A 27,032-nucleotide genomic window follows, 5' to 3' on the forward strand; every position below is an offset into this window, starting at 1 on the left:
CAGTGTGCATTGGGATATATATATATTTTAAAACGAGAGGAAAGAGTGTCTCCTACTGGCCCTCCAACACCACTTCCAACTCGGATAGTTTATATTCACATTGTCCTTTCCAGCATGGTTCCATGGCCAGGGCAGTACAGCTTTGTTACTATGGTGGATGTGTAACCAGGGCAGTACAGCTCTGTTACTATGGTGGATGTGTAACCAGGGCAGTACAGCTCTGTTACTATGGTGGATGTGTAACCAGGGCAGTACAGCTCTGTTACTATGGTGGATGTGTAACCAGGGCAGTACAGATCTGTTTGGCTCAGTAAGGAGAACAGATATATAACACTGGAAAGTGTACACAGTATATCCCGGTGATCAATATGTCTGATTACTCAGTATATCCCGGTGATCAATATGTCTGATTACTCAGTATATCCCGGTGATCAGTATGTCTGACTACTCAGTATATCCCGGTGATCAATATGTCTGATTACTCAGTATATCCCGGTGATCAATATGTCTGATTACTCAGTATATCTCGGTGATCAATATGTCTGATTACTCAGTATATCCCGGTGATCAATATGTCTGATTACTCAGTATATCCCGGTGATCAATATGTCTGATTACTCAGTATATCCCGGCGATCAATATGTCTGATTACTCAGTATATCCCGGTGATCAATATGTCTGATTACTCAGTATATCCCGGTGATCAATATGTCTGATTACTGTAGTAGATCAATAATGTTCATCAGGAGTTCCACTCCACTAGACGCTGACTGTAACAGGTGTTCAATGTGTCGTTGCGGTGATGTCCTACCTGCAGTACATGATCGAGGAGTGATGCTCTCCGTACTCTTCCTGACTGAGCTTGATGAAGGGATGTTCCACCCCCAGCACCCCTGTACCCCTCTGTCCCTCCCCGCTGACATGTGTCTGGCTGGGGGGAGGAGGAGGGTCTATCGGGTCACTGCTGGTGGTCCCCCCCTCAAGTTGAGGCTCTGGGTCCCCACTCTCCCCTCTCTTCTCAGGCACCTGAAAGAAGAGACGAGACGGATTTAGCTTCCTGATAATACAGCCAGGAATCCCTCCCATACTTCACTACTTCCTATACTTCACTACCTCCCATACTTCCCATACTTCCCTACCTCCCATACTTCCCATACTTGCTTACTTCACTACTTCCCAACTTCCCATACTTCACTACTTCCCTACTTCCCATACTTGCTTACTTCACTACTTCCCTACTTCCCATACTTCCCCTACTTCCCAACTTCCCATACTTGCTTACTTCACTACTTCCCAACTTCCCATACTTCCCAACTTCCCATACTTCCCTACTTCCATACTTCCCATACTTCCCTACTTCCCATACTTCCATACTTCCATACTTCCATACTTCCCATACTTCCCTACTTCCCTTCAGACACCATATACAGACGTGGGATCTTAATTTGACCCATTTCGTCACAGGGGGAAAATAATCCTGCAACAGGAGGATTTGAATGTCTATATAATATTTAAAATGGCTGCCAGTCGGCATCTGGAAGCTGTGATTGTAGGTTACAATAGCTTAAGACTGCAGGTCCACTGGTCATCAAGTAGCCTATGTAGACTATGTGCAGGTTACAGCGTGTCTCGTGTGAATTCTTATGTGGGTTATAGTACATGGACAACACTTGTAGGGGGAAGAGGTATTTTTCATTCGGGGAAATCTTTTTTTTTTAAGATCAGTTGTTTTACTATAGTGCGTTCGGAAAGTATTCAGTATTCACCCCTTGACTTCTTCCACAGTTTGTTACATTACAGCCTTATTCTAAAATGTATTAAATAGTTTTCCCCCCTCATCAATCTACACACAATACCCCATAATGATATCACAATACCTCATAATGACATCACAATACCCCATAATGACATCACAATACCTCATAATGACATCACAATACCCCATAATGACATCACAATAGGAATGTGCACCAAAGCTGTTGCCAGAGAATGCAATGTTCATTTCTCTACCATAAGTCACCTTCAACGTCATTTTAGAGAATTTGACAGTACGTCCAACCGGCCTCACAACCACAGACCACGTGTATGGTGTCGTGTGGGCGAGAGGTTTGCTGATGTCAACGTTGTGAACAGAGTGCCCCATTGTTGAGCCATTCATCAACTCGTGTTTCAGCATGATAATGCACGACCCCATGTCGGAAGGATCGGTACACAATTCCTGGAAGCTGAACATTTCCTTCCCAGTTCTTCTATGGCCTGCATACTCACCAGACATGTCACCCATTGAGCATGTTTGGGATGCTCTGGATCGACATGTACAACAGCATTTTTCCAGTTCCCGCCAATATCCAGCAACTTCGCACAGCCATTGAAGAGGAGTGAGACAACATTCCACAGGCCACAATCAACAGCCTGATCAACTCTATGTGAAGGAGATGTGTCGCGCTGCATGAGGCAAATGGTGGTCAGTGACTGGTTTTCTGATCCCACGTCCCTTCCCTTCTTTAAGTATCTGTAACTAACAGATGCATATCTGTATTCTCAGCAGAGTATGTGAGCGGAGCGAGGAGCGGAACGTGCCCGATTTCACTGGAGCGAGATTCCCAAAGGCTGGAGGTCGGTCTTCTCTCCAGTAGCACTCACTTCAGGAGCTCAGGGCATGCCGGCCCAGCATGCATTTGGAGTCTACTTGTGTGCTGCTATAGCTCCTTGCTATAGCTACTGTCATCTAGTGTGCTAAATGTTTTCATACAGAAACTGATAAAACACAGTTATGTCGAATCAACTCCGATTCCCAGTCGTGTCGAATCAACTCCGATTCCCAGTCATGTCGAATCAACTCCGATTCCCAGTCATGTCAAATCAACTCCGATTCCCAGTCATGTCAAACCAACTCCGATTCTCAGTCATGTCAAATCAACTCCGATTCCCAGTCATGTCGAATCAACTCCGATTCCCAGTCATGTCAAACCAACTCCGATTCCCAGTCATGTCAAATCAACTCCGATTCCCAGTCATGTCAAACCAACTCCGATTCCCAGTCATGTCAAACCAACTCCGATTCCCAGTCATGTCAAATCAACTCCGATTCCCAGTAATGTCAAATCAACTCCGATTCCCAGTCATGTCGAATCAACTCCGATTCCCAGTCATGTCAAATCAACTCTGATTCCCAGTCATGTCGAATCAACTCCGATTCCCAGTCATGTCAAACCAACTCCGATTCCCAGTCATGTCGAATCAACTCCGATTCCCAGTCATATCGAATCAACTCCCAATTTCCCAGTCATGTGTTTTTGTTCTACTGTGTGTTATTTTTAGTAATACATTGTTATTGGTTACTGCTGTCGGGTTTAGAGAGGACAACAAAGGCCTTTCACTCTACTGTGCATGTGACGATAAAACTTGAATGGCGTTGCCATGGCATTTCCATTGTTTTGGTCATTCCAATTGACCTCTTTAGAATGTAACATGTAAATAGAACATCATTATACTTCTATGGCTTTATTGAAAGAGGGAAAGCACGTAAATGTAAGCCAGGAACTTGGTAACAGAAAGTGGAATTAAATTCTAAATATGTCCACTAGGCAACATCCTTTCCTTAGTAATACAGTAGGTGAAACCTGAATTTGTGGCTTGGAGAAGAGCTCCTTCCTTTCCTTCTCGTGGTCCTGGTGTCGTCTCTGTCTGGGGTGGGAAGTAGACCCAGCCTGCTGATCACTGGTTCCCCCAGCGCTACAGACCGGCCTGGGCTCCTTGGAGGCCGCTACTGGGTCCTTGGGCTTCACAGAATAAGATACATGAAAGCGGTTTGTTTTCCAAAACACAGTTAAGTCTGTAATCAAAAACACCCCATCATAAGTATTTACCCCCCCCCCCCCCCCCCACACACACATTTTATTGTGTTACAAATTGGGATTGAAATGTATTTCAAAAAATTGTCAACGATCTACACAAAATACTCTGTGATGATTAATGAAAAATAAACAATAATACTGTATAATAAACATTAATACTGTATACTGTATTATTTTCCCAATATCTTCCCATTATTTCCCCATTTCTTCAAGCACGGTCAAGGTGATGGGGATCATGGCTAGACAGACATTTTCAAGTCTTGCCATAGATTTTCAAGCAGATTTAAGCCAAAACTGTAACAAGGACACCGAGGAACATTCACTGTCTTCTTGGTAAGCAACTCCAGTGTATATTTGGTCTTGTGTTTTAGGTTATTGTCCTGCTGAAAGGTGAATTCATCTCCCAGTGTCTGGTGGAAAGCAGACTGAAAAAGGTTTTCCTCTCAGATTTTGCCTGCGCTTAAGCTCCATTCCGATTATTTTTATCCTGAAAAACTCCCCAGTATTTGCCGATGACAAGTATACCCATAACATGACGCAGCAATTTAGGCCTAATAGTATATTTCTTTCTATTACTTTAGTGCCTTGTTGCATGTTTTGGAATATTTGTATTCTGTAAATCTGAATTTTTCTTGTTACAAGGTCGTTGATCCATCCTCAGTTCTCTCCCATCATAGCCTGTAGCTGTTTTAAAGTCACCAATGTCTTCCTGGTGACATCTCTGAGGACGACTGTATCTTTGATGTGTCTGGCGAGTTCAATACGTCATCCACAGCATCGTTATTAACTTTGAACGCGCTTAAAGACATATTCAAAATGTCTGATTTGTTATTGTTACCCATCTACCAAATCACTGCCATTCTTTATGAGGCTTTTCGAGAAAAAAAAAGCTTGTTGGTCATTTGTTGTTGAATCTGTCCTTGAAATTCAAAAACTTGACTGAAGAGCCATACAGATGGTGTATGTATGGACAGAGGAAAGGTTAGGCATTCAAAAACAATGTCCATGGAACGTATTATGTAAAGGTATTACTTCACAACTTATTATGTAAACTTATTATGTAAACTTATTATGTAAACTTATTATGTAAACTTATTATGTAAACTTATTATGTAAACTTATTATGTAAACGTATTGTTTCACAACGTATTAAGCCAAAATGTTTCACCTGAACTAAGTTAAGCTTGCCTAAACAAAGGGGGGTGAATACTTATGCAAAGACTATATTTTAGTTTTACATTTTTGTAATCATTTTGTATTTTGTGTCGATCAATGACCCCCCCCCCCCACCCCCCCCCCCCCCCCCCCCAAAAAAATGTAATCCCAATTTGAAAATGCAACCAAATGCGGAAAAAAAATCCCAAGGGGGGTGAATACTTACCGTATGATACCAACTGTAAATACTGAAAAATAGATACCGCTAGTCATGTCATAAATGGTGTAAACGGCTAAATATTGGTAAAAGTTTAAAGCCACTTGAGTAACAGTTATCCAAGAACAGTATGGCACAAACAGTGAGTGGAAGGGATTTTCCACAGAAACTTTATCTAGCCCCTTAAAACGCATCCCTGAGGGTCTATAAGTCCAGCGTCTCAGTCTCAAGGGATGCCCCCCCCCCCACAGAAAAAAAACAAAAAACGGCCTAATTTCCGGAAGAACATATGGCCTCACTTGATTGGCTGCGGTGTCCTTGCGTCCCAGCGTGGCCTGTGTTGGCGAGGACCCAGGAAGTCCTCGAGGCATCTTGCCAGGTACCCGTCTGGCCTGGGGCAGGAATGTAGAGAAGAAGTTCCTGGAAGGGGTGGTGGTGAGGGCGGGGTTACGCTGGCTCGTCACCAGGTCCCTGTGGAGGACAGACGAATCAAATGTGAATCAAACATGAATCAAACATTTAGTCATACATGAATAAAGCGGGAATCAAACATGAATCAAATGTGAATCAAACGTGAATCAAGCAGATCTCTGTGTAGAGGTATTAGAGGTGATGAAGACCAAAGTGGTTGAAAAGTTGTCATCAATAAGATTGATTCAACATTTAGAGATATCAGATACCTCAGCTGCTTTTTTAAAACCCCATTCTTCGCTGATGCTGTGTGCAGGTCCACTCACAACTGTAAAACTCAATTAACTGTCAGTTACCATGTGCTGTTGTGTGCCTAGCGAGTAAACAAGGTCTATTTGGGAGACAAGCCAAGACTGTTCTGAAAGAAAATGGAAAGCGTGGTGAGAAAATACAGATACTAGATTTCTTGTCTGAATTCTTTTTTTGATTCAGTTTCCAACGAGTCTCTTAAACTGGACTTCTTTACTAAGTGGTGTGTTTAAGCTTCATGAGTGGTTCCTACCTTTTTGCGAGCCATTTGCTTTGTTAAATAGACTGTTTCACGTTACAAACTACAGACCAAACTACAGACTAGCTGGAAATGTCCTCAGACAGCGTTGTGGTTCCTTTTCTACATAGTGCTTGGTATTGTGTTCCCAAAGCCAAACCCTGACAGGAGTCCACCAATGCCCTTCATACCAAGGCCCGTGTCCTCAAAGCGTCTCAAGAGAAGGAATGCTCATCTAGGATCAGTTTTGTCTTTTCAATCGTATTAATAAGATGGAGGGGGGGGGGGGACCTGATCGCACATCAGCACTTCTACTCGGAGACACTTTATGAATGCAGGCCCAGAGCTCCAGACATCCCAGCAGCCACTGAGGTCCTCAAGGGCCGGAGCTGTGCATCCCAGCAGCCACTGGGGCCCTCAAGGGCCTGAGCTGTGCATCCCAGAAGCCACCGGGGCCCTCAAGGGCCGGAGCTGTGCATCCCAGCAGCCACTGGGGCCCTCAAGGGCCGGAGCTGTGCATCCCAGGATAGAGCAAATAGACAGAACAACTGAAACTAATCATGGTGGAAAAACAACAATTCAGGGTGAATTGTTTATTCATCGTCCTTATTCATACGTTAACACATTAAAACAGTTTTAATATATATAATATTAGTTAAATTATACATCTACAGTATCGTACAAAGAGGAGAAAATACAAACCAAATAACTATGTCATACAATTATTAAAACCTTCACTAAAACCCCTCCCTTCAACCCCAAAGTGGGTCAATCCAAGCTCAAAGTTAGTCCTCACAGCTCAGTGTCTCCGAGGCGGTCCATGTTTTGTACGTAGGGGGGGAGTTTGTGATGCACCATCTCTTCCTGCTTCTTGAGTTTAGCCTCTCCCTGCAGGGAAAATAGCTGGAGGCAGGGAAGAGACAGAGAGAGAGAGGGGGGGGGGGGTAGAGATGGGAAGAGAGAGAGAGAGAAGGGGGGGTAGAGATGGGAAGAGACAGAGAGAGAGAGAGAGAGAGGGGAGGGGGGGGGTAGAGATGGGAAGAGAGAGAGAGAGAGGGGGGGGCAAAGATGGGAAGAGAGAGAGCGAGAGAGAGGGGGGGGGGGGGCAAAGATGGGAAGAGAGAGAGAGAGAGGGGGGTAGAGATGGGAAGAGAGAAAGAGAGAGAGGGGGGTAGAGATGGAAAGGGAGAGAGAGAGAGAGAGAGAGAGAGAGAGGGGGGGGGATGGGGAGAGAGAAAGAGAGAGAGGGGGGGTAGAGATGGGAAGAGAGAGAGAGAGGGGGTAGAGATGGGAAGAGAGAAAGAGAGAGAGAGAGGGGGGGGGTAGAGATGGGAAGAGAGAGAGAGGGGGGGGTAGAGATGGGAAGAGAGAAAGAGAGAGAGAGAGAGGGGGGTAGAGATGGGAAGAGAGAGAGAGAGGGAGAGAGAGAGAGAGAGGGAGAGAGAGGGGGGGCAGAGAAGAGAGAAAGGGAGAGAGGGCAGAGAAGAGAGAGAGAGAGAGAGAGAGAGGGAGAGGGGGCAGAGAAGAGAGAGAGGGAGAGAGAGAGCTTTAGCAGCCATCCTTAGGCCCTTTGAGACTTCCTTGTGAGGGAAGCAGTATGTGCCACAGTTTTGGAAACGGAGAGACTTAACAAGTGATTCCTGTAAATAACCAACTGTAAACTGTGAAGTAACTGTCACACTCCTAAACAACGTTGGTATGAGTATACCCCGTGGGGCTGTACAGGAAGTAAATCAATGTTGAGTGTCTCGGTTTCAAACTTCTCCGGTATTAAGCACAAACTGGCTCGCAAGGATATGACCCGTTATTAGATGAGAAAACAGACCATGTGTCTGAGCTGATCATTCTCCTCCTGTAGACAAGTGGTCCTCTGGACTTCAGAGTCAAAGCTCAGGAGCACAGGCTGCGGTGGTTTGCTGTCAAGGAAGAAACTACTCCAAGGATAGTATGTATAGTTTTGTTGACGTTTAAAATGGACATTGTTACGTTGCCGTTTACTTCCTTGTTTTGAAAGGATTCCACGTTCCTCTTTACGACATCTGGAGATTGTGTTGACACAACCTGGTGTGATGCCGATGCAGCGTGACATCTCCCAAGACAAGCAAAAACACAGTGACCTGATATTACCCTGATGGCTAGCCTCTGAGAGCATGTGTCTGCACTGTAGTCTAGAGTGTCTGTAGTCTAGAGTGTCTGTAGTCTAGAGTGTCTGTAGTCTAGAGTGTCTGTAGTCTAGAGTGTCTGTAGTCTAGAGTGTCTGTAGTCTAGCGTGTCTGTAGTCTAGAGTGTATGTAGTCTAGCGTGTCTGTAGTCTAGAGTGTCTGTACTGTAGTCTAGAGTGTCTGTAGTCTAGCGTGTCTGTAGTCTAGAGTGTCTGTAGTCTAGAGTGTCTGTAGTCTAGAGTGTCTGTAGTCTAGAGTGTCTGTAGTCTAGAGTGTCTGTACTGTAGTCTAGTGTCTGTAGTCTAGCGTGTCTGTAGTCTAGAGTGTCTGTAGTCTAGAGTGTCTGTACTGTAGTCTAGAGTGTCTATAGTCTAGAGTGTCAGTACTGTAGTCATTGTGTGTCTGTAGTCTAGAGTGTCTGTAGTCATCGTGTGTCTGTAGTCATTGTGTGTCTGTAGTCATCGTGTGTCTGTAGTCTAGAGTGTCTGTAGTCTAGAGTGTCTGTAGTCTAGAGTGTCTGTAGTCATCGTGTGTCTGTAGTCTAGAGTGTCTGTAGTCATCGTGTGTCTGTAGTCTAGAGTGTCTGTAGTCTAGAGTGTCTGTAGTCTAGAGTGTCTGTAGTCTAGAGTGTCTGTAGTCTTGCCCACAGAACAAAAGGATATGCATGCACTGGAACAGCACAGAGAGGAAGTTGTGCAGTGAGACCAGGAAGGTGTCAGACCACTGACGGGAGAAGTACGGCGAGAACAAGGGGTTCTGCTCGGGGGCGGGCATAAACGGCAGGATGAACCAATCACGCCACTCCGGCTGGCCCTGCAGCTCCTGAGCCTGACGCTGGAAAAACTCCTGTGTCTTCTCTATGTTCTTTAACTGGAGGGAGAGAGAGGAAGGGAGGGAGAGAGAGGAGGGAGAGAGGGGTGAGGGAGGTAGAGAAGGAAGGGAGGGAGAGAGAGGAGGGAGAGAGGGGTGAGGGAGGTAGAGAAGGAGTGGGGCGAGAGAGGAGGGAGGGTGGGAGGAGGGAGGGAGGGAGGGGAGGGGGGAGGTAGGTAGAGAAGGAGTGGGGCAAGAGAGGAGGGAGGGAGGGCGAGAGAGGAGGGAGGGAGGGAGGGAGCGAGGGAGGAAGGATAAGGAGAGAGGGAGGGAGGTAGAGAAGGAGTGGGGGGAGAGAGGAGGGGGGTGGGATGAAGAGAGAGGGAGGGATGAGGTGAGAGGGAGAGAAGGAGGAGGGATGAAGATAGAGGGAGAGAGGGATGAAGATAGAGGGAGAGAGGGAGGAGGGATGAAGAGAGGGAGAGAGGTAGAGAAGGAGTTAGGGAGGGAGGGAGAGAGGGATGAAGATAGAGGGAGAGAGGGATGAAGATAGAGGGAGAGAGGGACAAAGAGAGGGAGAGAGGGAGGAGGGATGAAGAGAGGGAGAGAGGTAGAGAAGGAGTTAGGGAGGGAGGGAGAAAGGGATGAAGAGAGGGAGAGAGGTAGAGAAGGAGTTAGGGAGGGAGGGAGAGAGGGATGAAGATAGAGTGAGAGAGGGATGAAGAGAGGTAGAGAGGGAGTTAGGGAGGGAGAGAGGGATGAAGATAGAGTGAGAGAGGGACGAAGAGAGGGAGAGAGGGAGGAGGGATGAAGATAGAGGGAGAGAGGGACGAAGAGAGGGAGAGAGGGAGAGAGGGATGAAGAGAGGTAGAGAAGGAGTTAGGGAGGGAGGGAGAGAGGGATGAAGAGAGGGAGAGAGGTAGAGAAGGAGTTAGAGAGGGAGAGGCCATGCTGTTTATCAATAACCATTGGGCGATCCACACATAATGTCTGAGTAACAAGAGAAGAACAACAAAAAGAAGAACACAACAACAACAGAAGGCTATATGCACCTGTACAGTGTAAACAACGTAGTATCTGAAGAGACTGGTCCGTAGTTTGGAGACTGTGGGTCTGTAGATGTCTTCCAGTCTACAGAACAGTCTCCGGTCCAGGTAACCCCAGTAGTCCTTCAGGCCATTCAGGTCAAAGGTCTGGATGAACAGCTGAAGCTGATCAATGATCTTATCCACCTGAACAAAAATATGTGTAGTCCAATAAACCTTATTATAAACCGGGTGGTTCGAGCCCTGAATGCTGATTGGCTGAAAGCAGTGGTATATCAGACCGTATACCACGGGTATGACATAACATTTATTTTTTACTGCTCTAATTACGTTGGCAACCAGTTTATCATAGCAATAAGGCACCTCGGGGGTTTGTGGTATATGACCAATATACCACGGCTAAGGGCTGTGTCCAGGCACTCCGCGTTGCGTCGTGCATAAATAACAGTCCTTGGCCATATACCACACCCCCTCAGGCTTTATTGCTTAAATATTATGAAGTGAAATATAATTAGATATAATTTACAGTTTGACCTGGGATAAAAACACACAACAAAAGGTTTTTGAAAAGTACCCCGTGTGTGTGTGTGTGTGTGTGTGTGTGTGTGTGTGTGTGTGTGTGTGTGTGTGTGTGTGTGTGTGTGTGTGTGTGTGTGTGTGTGCGTGCGTGCGTGCGTGCGTGCATGTATATATGTATATATATATATATATATATATATATATATATATATCTATATCTATATATCTATATCTATATATCTATATATCTATATCTCTATATATATCTATATCTATATATCTATATCTCTATATATATCTCTATATATATATCTATATCTACATATATCTATATATCTATATCTATATATCTATATCTATATATCTATATCTATATATCTATATCTATATATCTATATCTATATATCTATATCTACAGTATATATATATATATATATATATATATATATATATATATATATATATATATATATATATGAAAAATTGGGCGTGCAAAATTATTCTATCTATCTACAGTACCAGTCAAAAGTTTGGACACACCTACTCATTCCAGGGTTTTTCTTTAGTTTGACTATTTTCTACATTGTAGAATAATAGTGAAGACATCAAAACTATGTAATAACATACGGAATCATGTAGTAACCAAAGAAGTGTGAGAAGCAAAGTAGGCGAACAGATGATCTCCACATGTGTATTTCCCACCGCGAAGCATGGAGGAGGAGGTGTGATGGTGCTTTGCTGGTGACACTGTCTGTGATTTATTTAGAATTCAAGGCACTCTTAACCAGCATGGCTACCACAACATTCTGCAGCGATACACCATCCCATCTGGTTTGAGCTCAGTGGGACTATCATTTGTTTGTCAACAGGACAATGAACCAAAACACACCTCCAGGCGGTGTAAGGGCTATTTGACCAAGGAGAGTGATGCATCATATGACCTGTCCTCCACAGTCACCTGACCTCAACCCAATTGAGATGGTTTGGGATGAGTTGGACCGCAGAGTGAAGGAAAAGCAGCAAACAAGTGCTCAGCATATGTGGGAACTTCTTCAAGACTGTTTGGAAAAGTATTCCAGGTGACTGACTACCTCATGAAGCTGGTTGAGAAAATGCCAAGAGTGTGCAAAGCTGTCATCAAGGCAAAGAATGGCTACTGAAGGATCTCAAATATAAAATACATTTAGATTTGTTTAACACTTTTTTGGTTACTACATGATTCCATATGTGTTATTTCATAGTTTTGATATCTTCATTATTATTCTACTCTAAATAAAAACCCTTGAATGAGTAGGTGTGTCCAAACTTTTGACTGGTTCTGTATATACCAGAGGAGGCATCTGAGGGGAGAACGGCTCATAATAATGGCTGGACTGGAGTCAAAGACATCAAACACATGGTTACCATGGTTTCCATGTGGTAGACTCCAGTCCATTGACTCCATTCCAGGCATTATAATGAGCCGTCCTCCCCTCAGATGCCTCCTCTGGTATATACAAAACACTACATGACCAAAAGTATGTGGACACCTGCTCTTCAAACATCTCATTCCATAATCATGGGCATTAATATGGAGTTGGTCCCCTCCCTTTGCTGCTATAACAGCCTCCACTCTTCTGGGAAGGCTTTCCACTAGATGTTGGAACATTGCTGCTATAACAGCCTCCACTCTTCTGGGAAGGTTTTCCACTAGATGTTGGAACATTGCTGCTATAACAGCCTCCACTCTTCTGGGAAGGCTTTCCACTAGATATTGGAACATTGCTGCTATAACAGCCTCCACTCTTCTGGGAAGGCTTTCCACTAGATGTTGGAACATTGCTGAAGGGACTTGCTTCCATTCAGCCACAAGAACATTAGTGAGGTCTGGCATTGAGGTTGGGTGATTAGGCCTGGCTCGCAGTCTGCATTCCAATTCATCCCAAAGTTGTTCGATGGGGTTGAGGTCAGGGATCTGTGCAGGCCAGTCAAGTTCTTCCACACTGATCTCGAAAAACCATTTCTATATGGACCTCGCTTTGTGCACGCACGGGGACATTGTCATGCTGAAACAGGAAAGGGAATTCCCCCAAACTGTTTCCACAAAAATGAAAGTACAGAATCACCTAGAATGTCATTGTATGCTGTACTGTTAAGATTTCCCTTCACTGGAACTAAGGAGCCCGAACCATTAAAAACAACCCCAGACTATTATTCCTCATCCACCAAACTTTACAGTTGGCACTAAGCATCCGGGCAGGTAGTGTTCTCCTGGCATCCGCCAAACCTAGATTCATCCGTCAGACTGCCAGATGGTAAAACGTGATTCAACACTCCAGAGACCAATGGCAGCGAGCGTTACACCACTCCACCCAACGCTTGGCATTGCGCATGGTGATCTTAGGCTTGTGTGCGGCTGCTCGGCCATGAAAACCCATTTCATTATGCTCCAGATGAACAGTTATTGTGCTGACGTTGCTTCCAGAGGCAGTTTGGAACTCGGTAGTGAGTGTTGCAACCGAGGAATGACAATTTTTAAACGCTTTTCAGCGGTCCCGTTCTGTGAGCTTGTGTGGCCTACCACTTCGCGTCTGAGCCGCTGTTGCTCCTAGACATTTCCACTTCACAATAACAGCACTTACAATTGACCGGTGCAGCTCTAGCAGGGCAGACATTTGACGGACTGACTTGTTGGAAAGGTGTCATCCTATGACGGCGCCACGTTGAAAGTCACTGAACTCTTCAGTAAGATCATTCTACTGTCAAATGTTTGTCTATGGAGATTGCATGGCTGTGTGCTCGATTTTATACACCTGTCAGCAACAGGTGTGGCAGAAATAGTCAAATCCACTCATTTGAAGGGGGGGGGGGGGGGTGTCCACATACTTTTGTATATATAGTGTACATACAAAGATCGAACTTCTAACCTGTCTATATCGGTCAGAGTAACAAGGCTATAAGCAACTGCTATAGCCTGGTCACACATCTGTTTGTGTTGTCTTGACAACGCTGAGAACAAGCTACTGCTGTTGTGCGTTTTGCAATACCTGGATGGTTAATGACTTCAAATACACTGTTTTATACATACTCTGAATCCTTTCTCCTTGTCTGCTTTCATATCAGAGTCCAGGTGCTTCAGTGTGCCGGTGAAACCACGATATATCAAGTATTCTCGGACATGTTCATCCGTCCTCTCGACAGCTGACCCCATCTTTCTCTCTCCCTGTCAGAGCAACATGACACACAACGGCATGATCGGGTTAATACTATATAAAGCCACTTACTCCTCGATCACACAGACATTGCGTTTTGGTCCACCAGAAGTACATCCCTTTCCAATGAAACGCTGCGTTGCAGTGCGTTCCGTGTGGTGAGGACGTTGGGTTTATCAAACGTAATACGTCAAACTGTGTGCTGTAGACGGCTTGACAGAAACGGTGGCAGAAGATGAATGTTGAACTGTTGTTGTAAACATATCCAGCTGACGCTGCGTACCGTTTTGCGCATGTACACCTAGATCACACCGACAGTTTTACATTCACCTTCCGCTACCTTTTCTGTCAAGCCGTTCACGCACACAGTTTGATAAATCCAATATATGCACCACACAGAACGCCTTGCAACACAATGCTGCAACACAGCCGCGTACCATTGGAAATGAATGGTGTACCAAAATGCTTCACACTATCGGTGAGACATAGGCATTTTAGCAAGCATGCACATGTAACGTATGAGTGATCACGGGGACCGAACCCACCATCCTCGCGTTGCAATGGCAATGCTCTACCAACAGAGCTACAGAGGACCACTCACGTGTAAGTCAAGTAATAAACACGAAAGAAAACAGAGAAAATATAACTGCACGCGAATTATTAATGTACACATAAATCATCATTACAATCGTTTACTTCTTCAAATTGCATAGCTAGAAGAGGACGTTGCTTTTCTGCCTAGACAGGATGCTTTTGCAGGAGCCCATTTCTAGCTAAACAAGAGGTGCTAGTTTGGTTAGAAGAGTGGCGATTTTTCAACAATAACAAAAAATACGATGAGCGGTTAGTGTATTTTACTATTTCATAAGTAACTATCTTAATAGTGAAATAAAAAATGTATTAACACTGTATTTATAGTGTAAAACTTACCAAAGTGAAAACGCAGGCTGAAATATTTCCTGTTTTCTTTTTCTCCGAGGTTGTCATGTGATCGAATTCGTGTGACGTCACGTGGCAGGAAGGACATTTCTGCGTCCACGCTGGCTCCACTAGAGGGCACATTCACAGCAAACATCGGACAGTAATATGCATTATAGTAATAGACTACCGTGCACTGACCAGTCGCTGCAGTAAGTAAATATGGAGCTCATTTCTAATGGTAGATAACATGTTATAAATACATGAAAATGGACCGATCTTGATGTTTCTCAAAATGATCAATTGTCCCCAATAGAATTATTAAATCCTATAACTAAGTTGCAAACAGATCAGACGGGTAGATATTCAGGCACTGTCAGTGCAGGGCATTCTCCCAAGCATGATGCTTCCCTGTAGGCATGACTCTTCCCTGTAGGCATGATGCTTCCCTGTCATATGTTTTGTCCCAGATGACACAGTATTCCCTATATAGTGCACTGCATGGGGAATAGGGTTCCATAGGGCTCTGGTCTAAAGTAGTGCACTACATAGGGAATAGGGTTCCATAGGGCTCTGGTCTAAAGTAGTGCACTATATGGGGAATAGGGTTCCATAGGGCTCTGGTCTAAAGTAGTGCACTATATGGGGAATAGGGTTCCATAGGGCTCTGGTCTAAAGTAGTGCACTACATAGGGAATGGGGTGACATTTGGTATGTGGATTATTGTGATGATAGGAGAAAGGGAAAGAAAAAGGAGAGCAGACTCTAATAAACACAGTGTCCAGAAGAGACTGTATAGCCTCAGACATTAATAAACACAGTGTCCACAAGAGACTGTATAGCCTCAGACATTAATAAACACCGTTTGCAGAAGAGACTGTATAGCCTCAGACATTAATAAACACAGTGTCCACAAGAGGCTGTATAGCCTCAGACATTAATAAACACAGTGTCCACAAGACACTGTATAGCCTCAGACATTAATAAACACAGTTTGCAGAAGAGACTGTATAGCCTCAGACATTAATAAACACAGTTTGCAGAAGAGACTGTATAGCCTCAGACATTAATAAACACAGTGTCCACAAGAGGCTGTATAGCCTCAGACATTAATAAACACAGTGTCCAGAAGAGACTGTATAGCCTCAGACATTAATAAACACAGTGTCCACAAGAGACTGTATAGCCTCAGACATTAATAATCACAGTGTCCAGAAGAGACTGTATAGCCTCAGACATTAATAAACACAGTTTGCAGAAGAGACTGTATAGCCTCAGACATTAATAAACACAGTTTGCAGAAGAGACTGTATAGCCTCAGACATTAATAAACACAGTTTGCAGAAGAGACTGTATAGCCTCCATTTAATCTCTTTCCCTGGATAGATGTGAAGGCCTCGTGTGTAGTCACAGCATGCTGCTAGGGGTGTAGACTGTTGCAAATCAAACATGATTATAACCCTGAAGTGCTGATCGTTCCTGGCAATGTCTTTCTCTCCTGTTTGTTCTAGTGAAATGTTATTATCTATGAACACAGCTATGAATAATTAAATTATGTTTTCCTTCTTCTCTGCACTGAACCATGGATGTGTCCCAAATGGTGCCCTATTCATTGTCTGGTGCACTGCTTTTGACCAGGGCCCCATATAGGGAGTAGGGTGCAATTTGGGAGAAAGTCAATGTGATATTCTTTCCTCCTACGGTCCTCTGTACTGAACCATGAATCACATCAATTTCCCCCACTGCAGTACAGTATAATAGGCCTATCCTGTATTAATGAAGGGAGGTCTCTTTAGATCTAAAATCTAAAATCCATTAGCTAGAGCCTTTCCATGAACATGTAACAGGGACCCCCCCCCCCCCCCCCTCCCTCCCCTCTCCCTCCCTCCCTCCAAAAAACCCCAACCATTTAACTGATTGCAATATTTTCTGCACAGCACTGCATTCACACTGGAGTTAAGAGGCACAGAGAGGTTTATAAAGGGAATGCACAGGTGTGAGATGTGGCATGTCCAGGTACATTTTGGGATCCAATATTTTCTGTTTCTGCTTCAATAGAAGAGTGAACAGTACAACGTGTGCATGCACGAATTTGGATATTCATTGTGTCTCCACATACCGTTTTTGTTGTCATGGAAACTTTATTATTTATTTTTTTATTAATTAAAAAAAAATGTCTGTAGTTTATTTTTCATCTGGTAGTAAAAGCTCACCCTCTGGTCCACTCAGGAAGTAACGGTACCTTCAGAACTATACCAATTCCCCCCCCCAGCTCACTTTGACGTCAGAACATTCTTTTTATCAGTATTCAGACTAATTAGACATTGAATAGACAGTATTGGGAAAAGCTTTCCCTTTTTTTAAACTATAGACAGAATAGAAGGCTGTCCTGAACAATCTACCTGCACCCCCCACAGGTGTTGACGGTAGAATCAAGAGTATCCATGACAACAGGGGAGTAAGTAGATAACCTTTATAGGAGGAAAGTACGTAACTTCTACCGTGTGTGTGTGTGTGGTGTTATGTTCCCCAACAAGAAAACCCACCAAAAATGTCAGTCAAACAGAAAGGGGAACTAACAAAGAGTCATTGACAACAACCAAAACAGGTGTGGGTTTTTAGGAGAGGTTCTGAAAGATACTCATGGGGTGTGTCCACTGAAAGTTGCATAGCAACAACAACTGGGACCTAAGACACCCACCACGAGTGGCCACTAAATTTGCCTAAGTAGAGGCAAACAAAAGAAAAACCCACACCAATCGTAAAGACACAGGAAGCAAACCAAAAAGGCAGAGCAAAACAAAATTAGATAAAGGATGGTTTGTCTTATCAAAATAGGGAGAGCCAACTAAAGGTGTTTAACCCTCCACATCTATCACTACAACTAAAGGAGTTGACCCTCCACATCTATCACTACAACTAAAGGTGTTTAACCCTCCACATCTATCACTACAACTAAAGGTGTTTAACCCTCCACATCTATCACTACAACTAAAGGAGTCGACCCTCCACATCTATCACTACAACTAAAGGAGTTGACCCTCCACATCTATCACTACAACTAAAGGAGTTGACCCTCCACATCTATCACTACAACTAAAGGTGTTTAACCCTCCACATCTATCACTACAACTAAAGGAGTCGACCCTCCACATCTATCACTACAACTAAAGGAGTTGACCCTCCACATCTATCACTACAACTAAAGGAGTTGACCCTCCACATCTATCACTACAACTAAAGGAGTTGACCCTCCACATCTATCAATACAACTAAAGGTGTTGACCCTCCACATCTATCAATACAACTAAAGGAGTTGACCCTCCACATCTATCAATACAACTAAAGGAGTTGACCCTCCACATCTATCAATACAACTAAAGGAGTTGACCCTCCACATCTATCACTACAACTAAAGGAGTTGACCCTCCACATCTATCACTACAACTAAAGGTGTCGACCCTTCACATCTATCAATACAACTAAAGGTGTCGACCCTTCACATCCATCAATACAACTAAAGGTGTCGACCCTCCACATCTGTCCAGACAACTGGAGCACTGGGCCAGACACTCTAAAATAGCACCTGGGCCAACACAGGTGAAACACCTTCCAACTAACGAGAAGGCAACCAGCACATTGTAAGACAAGCTGACTAATGAGGTGACACCAATCGGTGCGTCCTACGTGCTAACAAGCTCTACGTGCTAAAGTCCAAACCTCAAAACATAAATGGAAAAAACCAAAGCCTGTCACACTTTCCCCCTTAAGTGTCACGTTGGTCGTAATGATTGGACCAAGGCGCAGCGTGCGTAGAGTTCCACATATTTTTAATAAATCGAAACTCATCAAAACAAAAACAAAAAAACACAAACGCAACTAACTGTAGACAAGATCCCACAACTAACAATGGGGAAAATGGCTACCTAAATATGATCCCCAATCAGAGACAATGATAAACAGCTGCCTCTGATTGGGGACCATATCAGGCCAACATAGAAATACAATACACCTAGATGACCCACCCTCATCACTATCATGCCCCAAACCAACACAGAGAATAAACAGCTTTCCATGGTGTGACATTAAGCCAACCCATATATCCTATTTTTTTTTAGCCTGAAACAGGCATGATTTTCAAATCATTATTTTCCAAAACTGCAGCATATGTCATGTGATCTGTAATGAGCAGACATCATCATCATCATCATTATCATAAGAACCAATAAATAAATATCTATTTTTTTTTAAGTTGATGCTGATTTGCCCGAGGGACTGCTCTACATGATCTGTGTGTAAGTGTCATGATGATGTGCATAGTCTTTGATTGTTATGCAATGTCTTGGGACAAGGAGTGTCATCATGTTACGTAAATAAAATGCTAAGTGGGGGCCTTGGCTGTGCCCTGCATGTACTCTTAGAAAAAAGGCTTTCGAAAGGGTTCTTCGGCTGTCCCCAGAGGAGAACTCTTTTTTTGGGGGTTCCAGGGAGAACCTTTTTTTGGTTTGGGTCTTACATAGAACCCAAAAGGGTTCTACCTGGAACCAAAAAGGGTTCTCCAATGGGGACAACAGAATAACCCTATTAGGTTATAAATAACTTATCATAGCACTACACAGCTGCTTCAAATAATGAACTAATCATCACGCTTTGTTCATTTGAATCAGCTGTGTAGTGTTAGGGCAAAAAAGCCCAAACGTGCACTGAGTTTGGGAATCACTGCCCTACATACCGGTATTGACCAGAATAACAACAACAAACAAAAAACTATTCGGAAGAGGTTTTCTTTAGAACTATTTTTATAAATAGAGTGAATGTGGAGAAGGAGTTAAGATGGCGTGTTGCCTTGGTAACATCCAAAAGTGTAAGTCTCCTCGAAGTCTGTCTTTAAATTTCATCTGGAAACCCGGAACATCCGGCTAAGTTCTAGAAGGAACCTTTTTAGAGTTCTATAGTTCTTTTTTTCTTCATTCTAAAATCTCTAAGTTCTAGAAGGAACCTTTTTAGAGTTCTAGAGTTCTTTTTTTTCATTCTAAAATCTTTAAGTTCTAGAAGGAACCTTTTTAGAGTTCTAGAGTTCTTTTTTTTTCATTCTAAAATCTCAGACACATCAAGTAGGATTTTGAAATGTTTGCCTGCCGACATTTACTTAGCACCTCTGTAAAGAGTGTCTCCTGTCAATCTCTTTATTTATTTTTTTGTTCACACAGCAACGCTACTGCCACACTCAGCCTTGTTAAAATACTCCAAACCAGAATGTGTCAGTAGCGTTGTTTGGCAATGCATATCTGTGTGTATCGCTTATTATCTCATGTATCTCAATGCATAGCTGTGTGTATCACTTATTATCTGTAATTCTACTCATTTTGCCATGGGGCAGAGAGACAAATGTGCAGTTTTACAACTCATTTCCTGCAATTCTACATATTTTGCTATAGGGTGGAGGCAAATGTATGCAGTTAATAGGATAACTGATGATCATTGGGCCCCACCCTAGTGGGGCCCATGCTTACTACACGTTTAGATAGCTGGCTGCTAGGTTTTCTGATCCACACTCCTACTTTGTACTAAATAGCTAATTATGATCAACAGATGCACATCTGTATTCCCATTCATATGAAATCCATAGATTAGGGCCTAATTAATTTATTTTAATTGACTGATTTCCTTATATGAACTGTAACTCAGTAAAAATCTTTGAAATTGTTGCATGTTGCGTTTATATTTTCAGCTGGTTTACAAAAAAAAAAAAAAAAATAAAGTAAAAGAACCAACAAAAAGAAAGTGCAGAAAAGAAACTCCCATTTCTATGTGAATTTGGTCCAAATAGTGACGTAGAGCAACTTTCATAACGATGACCTGGCTAATAGCTTCCAAAAACATAATACAACGATTAAAAAAAAAATCTTGCTACATAGCCCTAAAAGAAAGATATTTAAATGTACCTTCCATGACAGCCAACCAGGGCTGGGGGGGGGGGTCCTGGCCCGCCCTACTTTACTTCCTTTCCGGTCCAAATTAAATATTGAAATATTGATCATTTTTACACGCGCTGTCAGAAAGACGCATCAATCTCAGATAAAGCATCCAAGCGAACGAAAAACAGCGCCCCTCTGTTTCCTTATGTGTAGACCATCTATCTGATGCTGTCTGGACAAAGGGGAGTATGGCATGTCATACCTTTTCTGTCCTGAATAAACCCAAGGCGTTTTCTATGGGGAAAATATGCAGACCAAAGCCTGTCGACTCCCACCTTCGGGACAACGACTCGCATTGTTTTTTACGTTTTTTAATTTAACCTTTATTTAACTAGGCAAGTCAGTTATGAACTAAATCTTATTTACAACGACTGCCTACGATTATGGCGGAGACATGAGCATCTCGTTATTTTTTAAACAGATCTCTGGTTTCAGCCACTTGCGATTTAGAATGGAAAGTTTGCGGGTGCACAGTGCACTGTTCGGATGCTGACTTCCCCTAAAGTAAATTGATGTTTTGCCAAAATGATATAATTACTCCTGTCTAATTAAAATAATACAGAAGACTTTGCCAGAGAGCTTGACTTAGCCACGGAGGATTATTTTTTTGTTTGTTTTTAAATAGCTGTGAATTGTTTCTAAATCACAAGTGCAAAGGCGTATGTCTATTTGGAAAGCCAGTAATTTGGGCAGTATAAATTAAAACGTTGAGAAAAGAAGAAGAGGAGGGCTGTTTGGTGAAGATATGGACATTGCTCTAAAGAACGTGTCCGCTGTCTCCCCGTTAATTATTGCACATTCATTGTTTCATTGTGTGAATTGTTTGCCCTTTGATTGTTAAATTATTATTTTTTAAATATAAATTCCCCATTACATATGTAACCAGTAGGCTAGTAAATGTACCGTTAATCCATGTCATTTGGTTACATTCATTTCTGTTAACGCATGTTTTACAGTTCTCATTCTCGGAGCGGAAACGTTGTTTGCGGAGTTCACAACCTGATACACTTGTGAGGAACAAGTGTTGGTTTGTTTCATAACAATCATTTAGGAGTTTTTATTTCATAACCATCATTTTAGAGTTTTGTCATTTTCTTCATTGTGTTTTGTTTGGAGTGCTTCGTGTGAGCATGCATGTGTGTGGTTTCGTGTGTCCTGATAACGTTGATACAATGTTGCACTTCCCTAGTCAATAGCTCAAATCAAGACCGATAGAAAGGGAGGCAGACTGGTGGAGGAGTAGAGAGATTAATGAGATTGAAAGAACTTGGAATTTTCATCAGGATATTTTTACTGTTTTAATTTGTTGGCTTTAGGCCTATGCATTTTGCATTTTTATAGGCTATCTCTGAGTTATAGGCTATCTCTGAGTTATAGGCCTACTGGGCTATCTCTGAGTTATAGGCCTACTGGGCTATCTCTGAGTTATAAGAACATTTGTTCAGGCGGTCCTGTGAAAAAAAACGGGCACCCCTATATAAATCAAATGCCAACTGATTCGTTCTGGCGCGGGCACCCCTATATAAATCAAATGCCAACGCGGGCCCCCCTATAGAAATCAAATGTCAACTGATTCGTTCTGGCGCGGGCACCCCTATAGAAATCAAATGTCAACTGATTCGTTCTGGCGCGGGCCCCCCTATAGAAATCAAATACCCACTGATTCGTTCTGGCGCGGACACCCCTATAGAAATCAAATGTCAACTGATTCGTTCTGGTTCGGGCACCCCTATAGAAATCAAATCATTGGTGGACATTGGTTGCGCCAGACAGCACAGCCTTTTGGGAGCTGTCACCAACCAACCAGTGTAGAGTATACGGGTCTATGAAAAACCTCATCTAATTGGTTAGAAGAAACAGGTCCCACCTTCCAGAGCTCCTGCTCTCCCTCTCTTTGTTTGCAAATGGCTGTTTGCACATGTGCAAATATTGTTGTCAACAGTAGGGCGCTAAAGTACTGTCAAAAGAATGATTGCGCGAAATTGACATGTGCAGGTGCAATTATTCCTGGCAAATATTAACTTACAAGTTTGCAAATACGATTACAACTACAAATGTGTTTTTTTCTTTATGTTCACAACTCACCAGTTACACGTTTGAGAATGTGTTTACAACTACAAATGATTCTTTCATGTTTACAACTCATTTACACACTTGCAAATTGTGTTTACAACTACAAATCTATTGTGAACGCTCAAATCATTATGTCGGTGTTTTATCTCCATACTTCCACTGTGATAAGAACCTATCTATCTGATTCTGCAGTGATATTCTCGGTGTGTTTTATGGTAATGAGTGTAGGTCGGGACCATTGGATGGGACAGGTAACCTGTTGAATGTGAAGCGACAGCGCAAGAGGCCCATCGGCACTAGGACCGTGTTGGATCGCCCACTCTTCTAGAGAGTGTCTGTGATCACTGTCCACGACAGACAAGTCAGCCATCCTCACAAGGAAGCGAAGAAGCACCGTGCAAATATAATAGTTTGCGAAAGGTACGTCGAAACATTTGTCACATGGATCCATGAACATTCGTTCTCGCAAACCGTCGACGAAATGTGTTGTGCTGAAATGAAACGTTTTGTAGACGTTATGTTTTTGTCGTGGTACTTGCTTTCCATAGGTTGTGAAGATGGATCGTTTCAGTGGTAAAGAAACATCGGCTAGGCAGCAGACACCTGCAAACAAGATTTGAGTCGCGAGCAGTGTTATAATGTAAGTGCGAATTCTAGAATCTTACGTTGTTACATTGTTCGTTACATTGTTGCCATATGTGTTCTTCAAGATACATTGTTCCAATTTGCACATTTTGCTACATTTCTGCAACGTTTTGCGCTCATGAGTCATCACTAACCCTACCGTAGACTGTGAGTCATACTCTTCCAACCCAGCCCACTGATGGTAGCCAGTGGAACACCAGCTGCATCTTCATCGAGATCTGCACCTTGCAAAACAATGCATTGAAAAATATGTAGATTATTTTTTTAAAACTAAGCATGTATAGAAAAAGGGTTATTCATTTGCGTTCTCTCTCTCGCGCTGTTTGTGTGTGTGTGTGTGTGTGTGTGTGTGTGTGTGTGTGTACGATGCAGAAAACTAAATTAATAGTTTTTTTCTCTGTCATATCTCTCCATGTGTCATAATCTATTCACAGAGGATAACCCATCACAGACTAGGGATGATATTGATGTTAATCCATTCAGTTGATGTTGATAAGTGTCACTTCTCGGGAATATTAGGGTTTAGAAAACTCTCACTAAATCTCTAAACCTTCTGCAGTGGTTTTGAATGATGTCTAATCTTAATTAATTTACGAGTGAAATTACAGCCTTTTTTCCTGTTTTAAATTAATGTTATATCACTAATACATACACTGTTTATATCACTAATACAAACACTGTTTATATCACTAATACAAACACTGTTTATATCACTGATACAAACACTGTTTATATCACTAATACAAACACTGTTTATATCACTGATACAAACACTGTTTATATCACTAATACATACACTGTTTATATCACTAACACATCCACTGTTTATATCACTAACACATCCACTGTTTATATCACTAACACATCCACTGTTTATATCACTAACACATCCACTGTTTATATCACTAACACATCCACTGTTTATATCACTAACACATCCACTGTTTATATCACTAACACATCCACTGTTTATATCACTAACACATCCACTGTTTATATCACTAACACATCCACTGTTTATATCACTAACACATCCACTGTTTATATCACTAACACATCCACTGTTTATATTACTAACACATCCACTGTTTATATCACTAACACATCCACTGTTTATATCACTAACACATCCACTGTTTATATCACTAATACATCCACTGTTTATATCACTAACACATCCACTGTTTATATCACTAACACATCCACTGTTTATATCACTAACACATCCACTGTTTATATTACTAACACATCCACTGTTTATATCACTAATACATCCACTGTTTATATCACTAACACATCCACTGTTTATATCACTAATACATCCACTGTTTATATCACTAACACATCCACTGTTGCCTCAACAATGGGTTGTGATGACAAAGCATTAATCAATATAGTTTTATCGTTTTTATAAGGGCCAGTTCAGTTGTTGTTCACCTGCCAACGTACAGTAGTACTCTAGTGTGTACGTTTACACTAACATCACAGGCCCAAAACCTTATTTCAGATTCACACGGAACTCGTATGTTACATATCTCAAGTTAAGATTTGGCACTAAATGATTTTGCACTTCAGCTATTAGTCAACAAACTGTAAAAATAATAGCGAGTGATACTATTTGACAGTTGTGACATACAGTACAGTAACAGGGATGACAGTACGGTAACAGGGATGACAGTACAGTAACAGGGATGACAGTACAGTAACAGGGATGACAGTACGGTAACAGGGATGACAGTACAATAACAGGGATGACAGTACAGTAACAGGGATGACAGTGAAATAACAGGGATGACAGTACGGTAACAGGGATGACAGTACAGTAACAGGGATGACAGTACAGTAACAGGGAAGACAGTACAGTAACAGGGATGACAGTACGGTATAGGACAGTAACAGGGATGACAGTACAGTAACAGGGATTACAGTACAGTAACAGGGATGACAGTACAGTAACAGGGATGACAGTACTGTATAGGACAGTAACAGGGATGACAGTACGGTATAGGACAGTAACAGAGATGACAGTACAGGAACAGGGATGACAGTACGGTATAGGACAGTAACAGAGATGACAGTACAGGAACAGGGATGACAGTAAAGTAACAGGGATGACAGTATGGTATAGGACAGTAACAGGGATGACAGTACAGCAACAGGGATGACAGTACGGTATAGGACAGTAACAGGGATGACAGTACAGTAACAGGGATGACAGTACGGTATAGGACAGTAACAGGGATGACATTACAGTATAGGACAGTAACAAGGATGACAGTACAGTAACAGAGATGACAGGAGAGTGACAGGGATGACAGGAGAGTAACAGGGATGACAGTGATGACAGTCACAGGGATGACAGTACAGTATAGGACAGTAACAGGGATGACAGTACAGTAACAGGGATGACAGTACAATAACAGGGATGACAGTACGGTATAGGACAGTAACAGGGATGACAGTACATTATAGGAAAGTAACAGGGATGACAGTACGGTATAGGACAGTAACAGGGATGACAGTACAGTATAGGACAGTAACAGGGATGACAGGTGAGTAACAGGGATGACAGTACAGTAACAGGGATGACAGGACAGTAACAGGGATGACAGTACAGTAACAGGGATGACAGGGATGACAGTCACAGGGATGACAGTACAGTATAGGACAGTAACAGGGATGACTACAGTAACAGGGATGACAGTACAATAACAGGGATGACAGTACGGTATAGGACAGTAACAGGGATGACAGTACATTATAGGACAGTAACAGGGATGACAGTACGGTATAGGACAGTAACAGGGATGACAGTACGGTATAGGACAGTAACAGGGATGACAGTACTGTATAGGACAGTAACAGGGATGACAGTACGGTATAGGACAGTAACAGGGATGACAGTACGGTATAGGACAGTAACAGGGATGACAGTACAGTAACAGGGATGACAGTACTGTATAGGACTGTAACAGGGATGACAGTACAGTATAGGACAGTATCAAGGATGACAGTGAAGTAACCGGGATAACAGTACGGTACAGGGATGACAGTACTGTATAGGACTGTAACAGGGATGACAGTACGGTATAGGACAGTAACAGGGATGACAGTACGGTATAGGACAGTAACAGGGATGACAGTGAAGTAACAGGGATTACAGTGCGGCATAGGACAGTAACAGGGATGACAGTACAGTAACAGGGATGACAGTATGGTATAGGACAGTAACAGGGATGACAGTACAGTAACAGGGATGACAGTACAGTATAGGACTGTAACAGGGATGAAAGTCCGGTATGGGACAGTAACAGAGATGACAGTACAGTAACAGGGATGACAGTACATTAACAGAGATGACAATACAGTATAGGACAATAACAAGGATGACAGTACAGTAACAGGGATTACAGTACAGTAACAGGGATGACAGTACGGTATGGGACAGTAACAGGGATGACAGTACGGTATGGGACAGTAACAGAGATGGCAGTACAGTAACA

The 27,032-nt window shown here is 42.7% G+C and overlaps 2 protein-coding genes across 2 annotated transcripts in view; one reads left to right on the top strand and one right to left on the bottom strand.

Annotated features, from left to right (window-relative positions):
- The window catches only part of LOC139422665 (WD repeat domain 91), a 32,384-nt gene extending 17,464 nt beyond the window's left edge, over positions 1 to 14,920 (bottom strand). Inside the window, exons 1-9 of the mRNA XM_071173841.1 lie at positions 14,846 to 14,920; positions 13,792 to 13,926; positions 10,212 to 10,391; positions 9,012 to 9,219; positions 8,013 to 8,095; positions 6,984 to 7,090; positions 5,529 to 5,700; positions 3,624 to 3,782; positions 812 to 1,026 (exon numbers count right to left, since the gene is read on the bottom strand). Of these exons, the coding sequence (XP_071029942.1) occupies positions 812 to 1,026; positions 3,624 to 3,782; positions 5,529 to 5,700; positions 6,984 to 7,090; positions 8,013 to 8,095; positions 9,012 to 9,219; positions 10,212 to 10,391; positions 13,792 to 13,926; positions 14,846 to 14,902 (1,316 nt within the window). The 5' untranslated portion in view covers positions 14,903 to 14,920. The remainder of the gene's footprint in view (positions 1 to 811; positions 1,027 to 3,623; positions 3,783 to 5,528; positions 5,701 to 6,983; positions 7,091 to 8,012; positions 8,096 to 9,011; positions 9,220 to 10,211; positions 10,392 to 13,791; positions 13,927 to 14,845) is intronic.
- An 8,269-nt stretch (positions 14,921 to 23,189) lies between these two features.
- Positions 23,190 to 27,032, top strand: part of LOC139421847 (RAB27B, member RAS oncogene family) — a 98,678-nt gene continuing 94,835 nt past the window's right edge. Inside the window, exons 1-2 of the mRNA XM_071172973.1 lie at positions 23,190 to 23,304; positions 23,433 to 23,524. Of these exons, the coding sequence (XP_071029074.1) occupies positions 23,523 to 23,524 (2 nt within the window). The 5' untranslated portion in view covers positions 23,190 to 23,304; positions 23,433 to 23,522. The remainder of the gene's footprint in view (positions 23,305 to 23,432; positions 23,525 to 27,032) is intronic.

Source organism: Oncorhynchus clarkii, chromosome 12 (genome assembly GCF_045791955.1).
Source record: "Oncorhynchus clarkii lewisi isolate Uvic-CL-2024 chromosome 12, UVic_Ocla_1.0, whole genome shotgun sequence".
Lineage (NCBI taxonomy): Eukaryota > Metazoa > Chordata > Actinopteri > Salmoniformes > Salmonidae > Oncorhynchus > Oncorhynchus clarkii.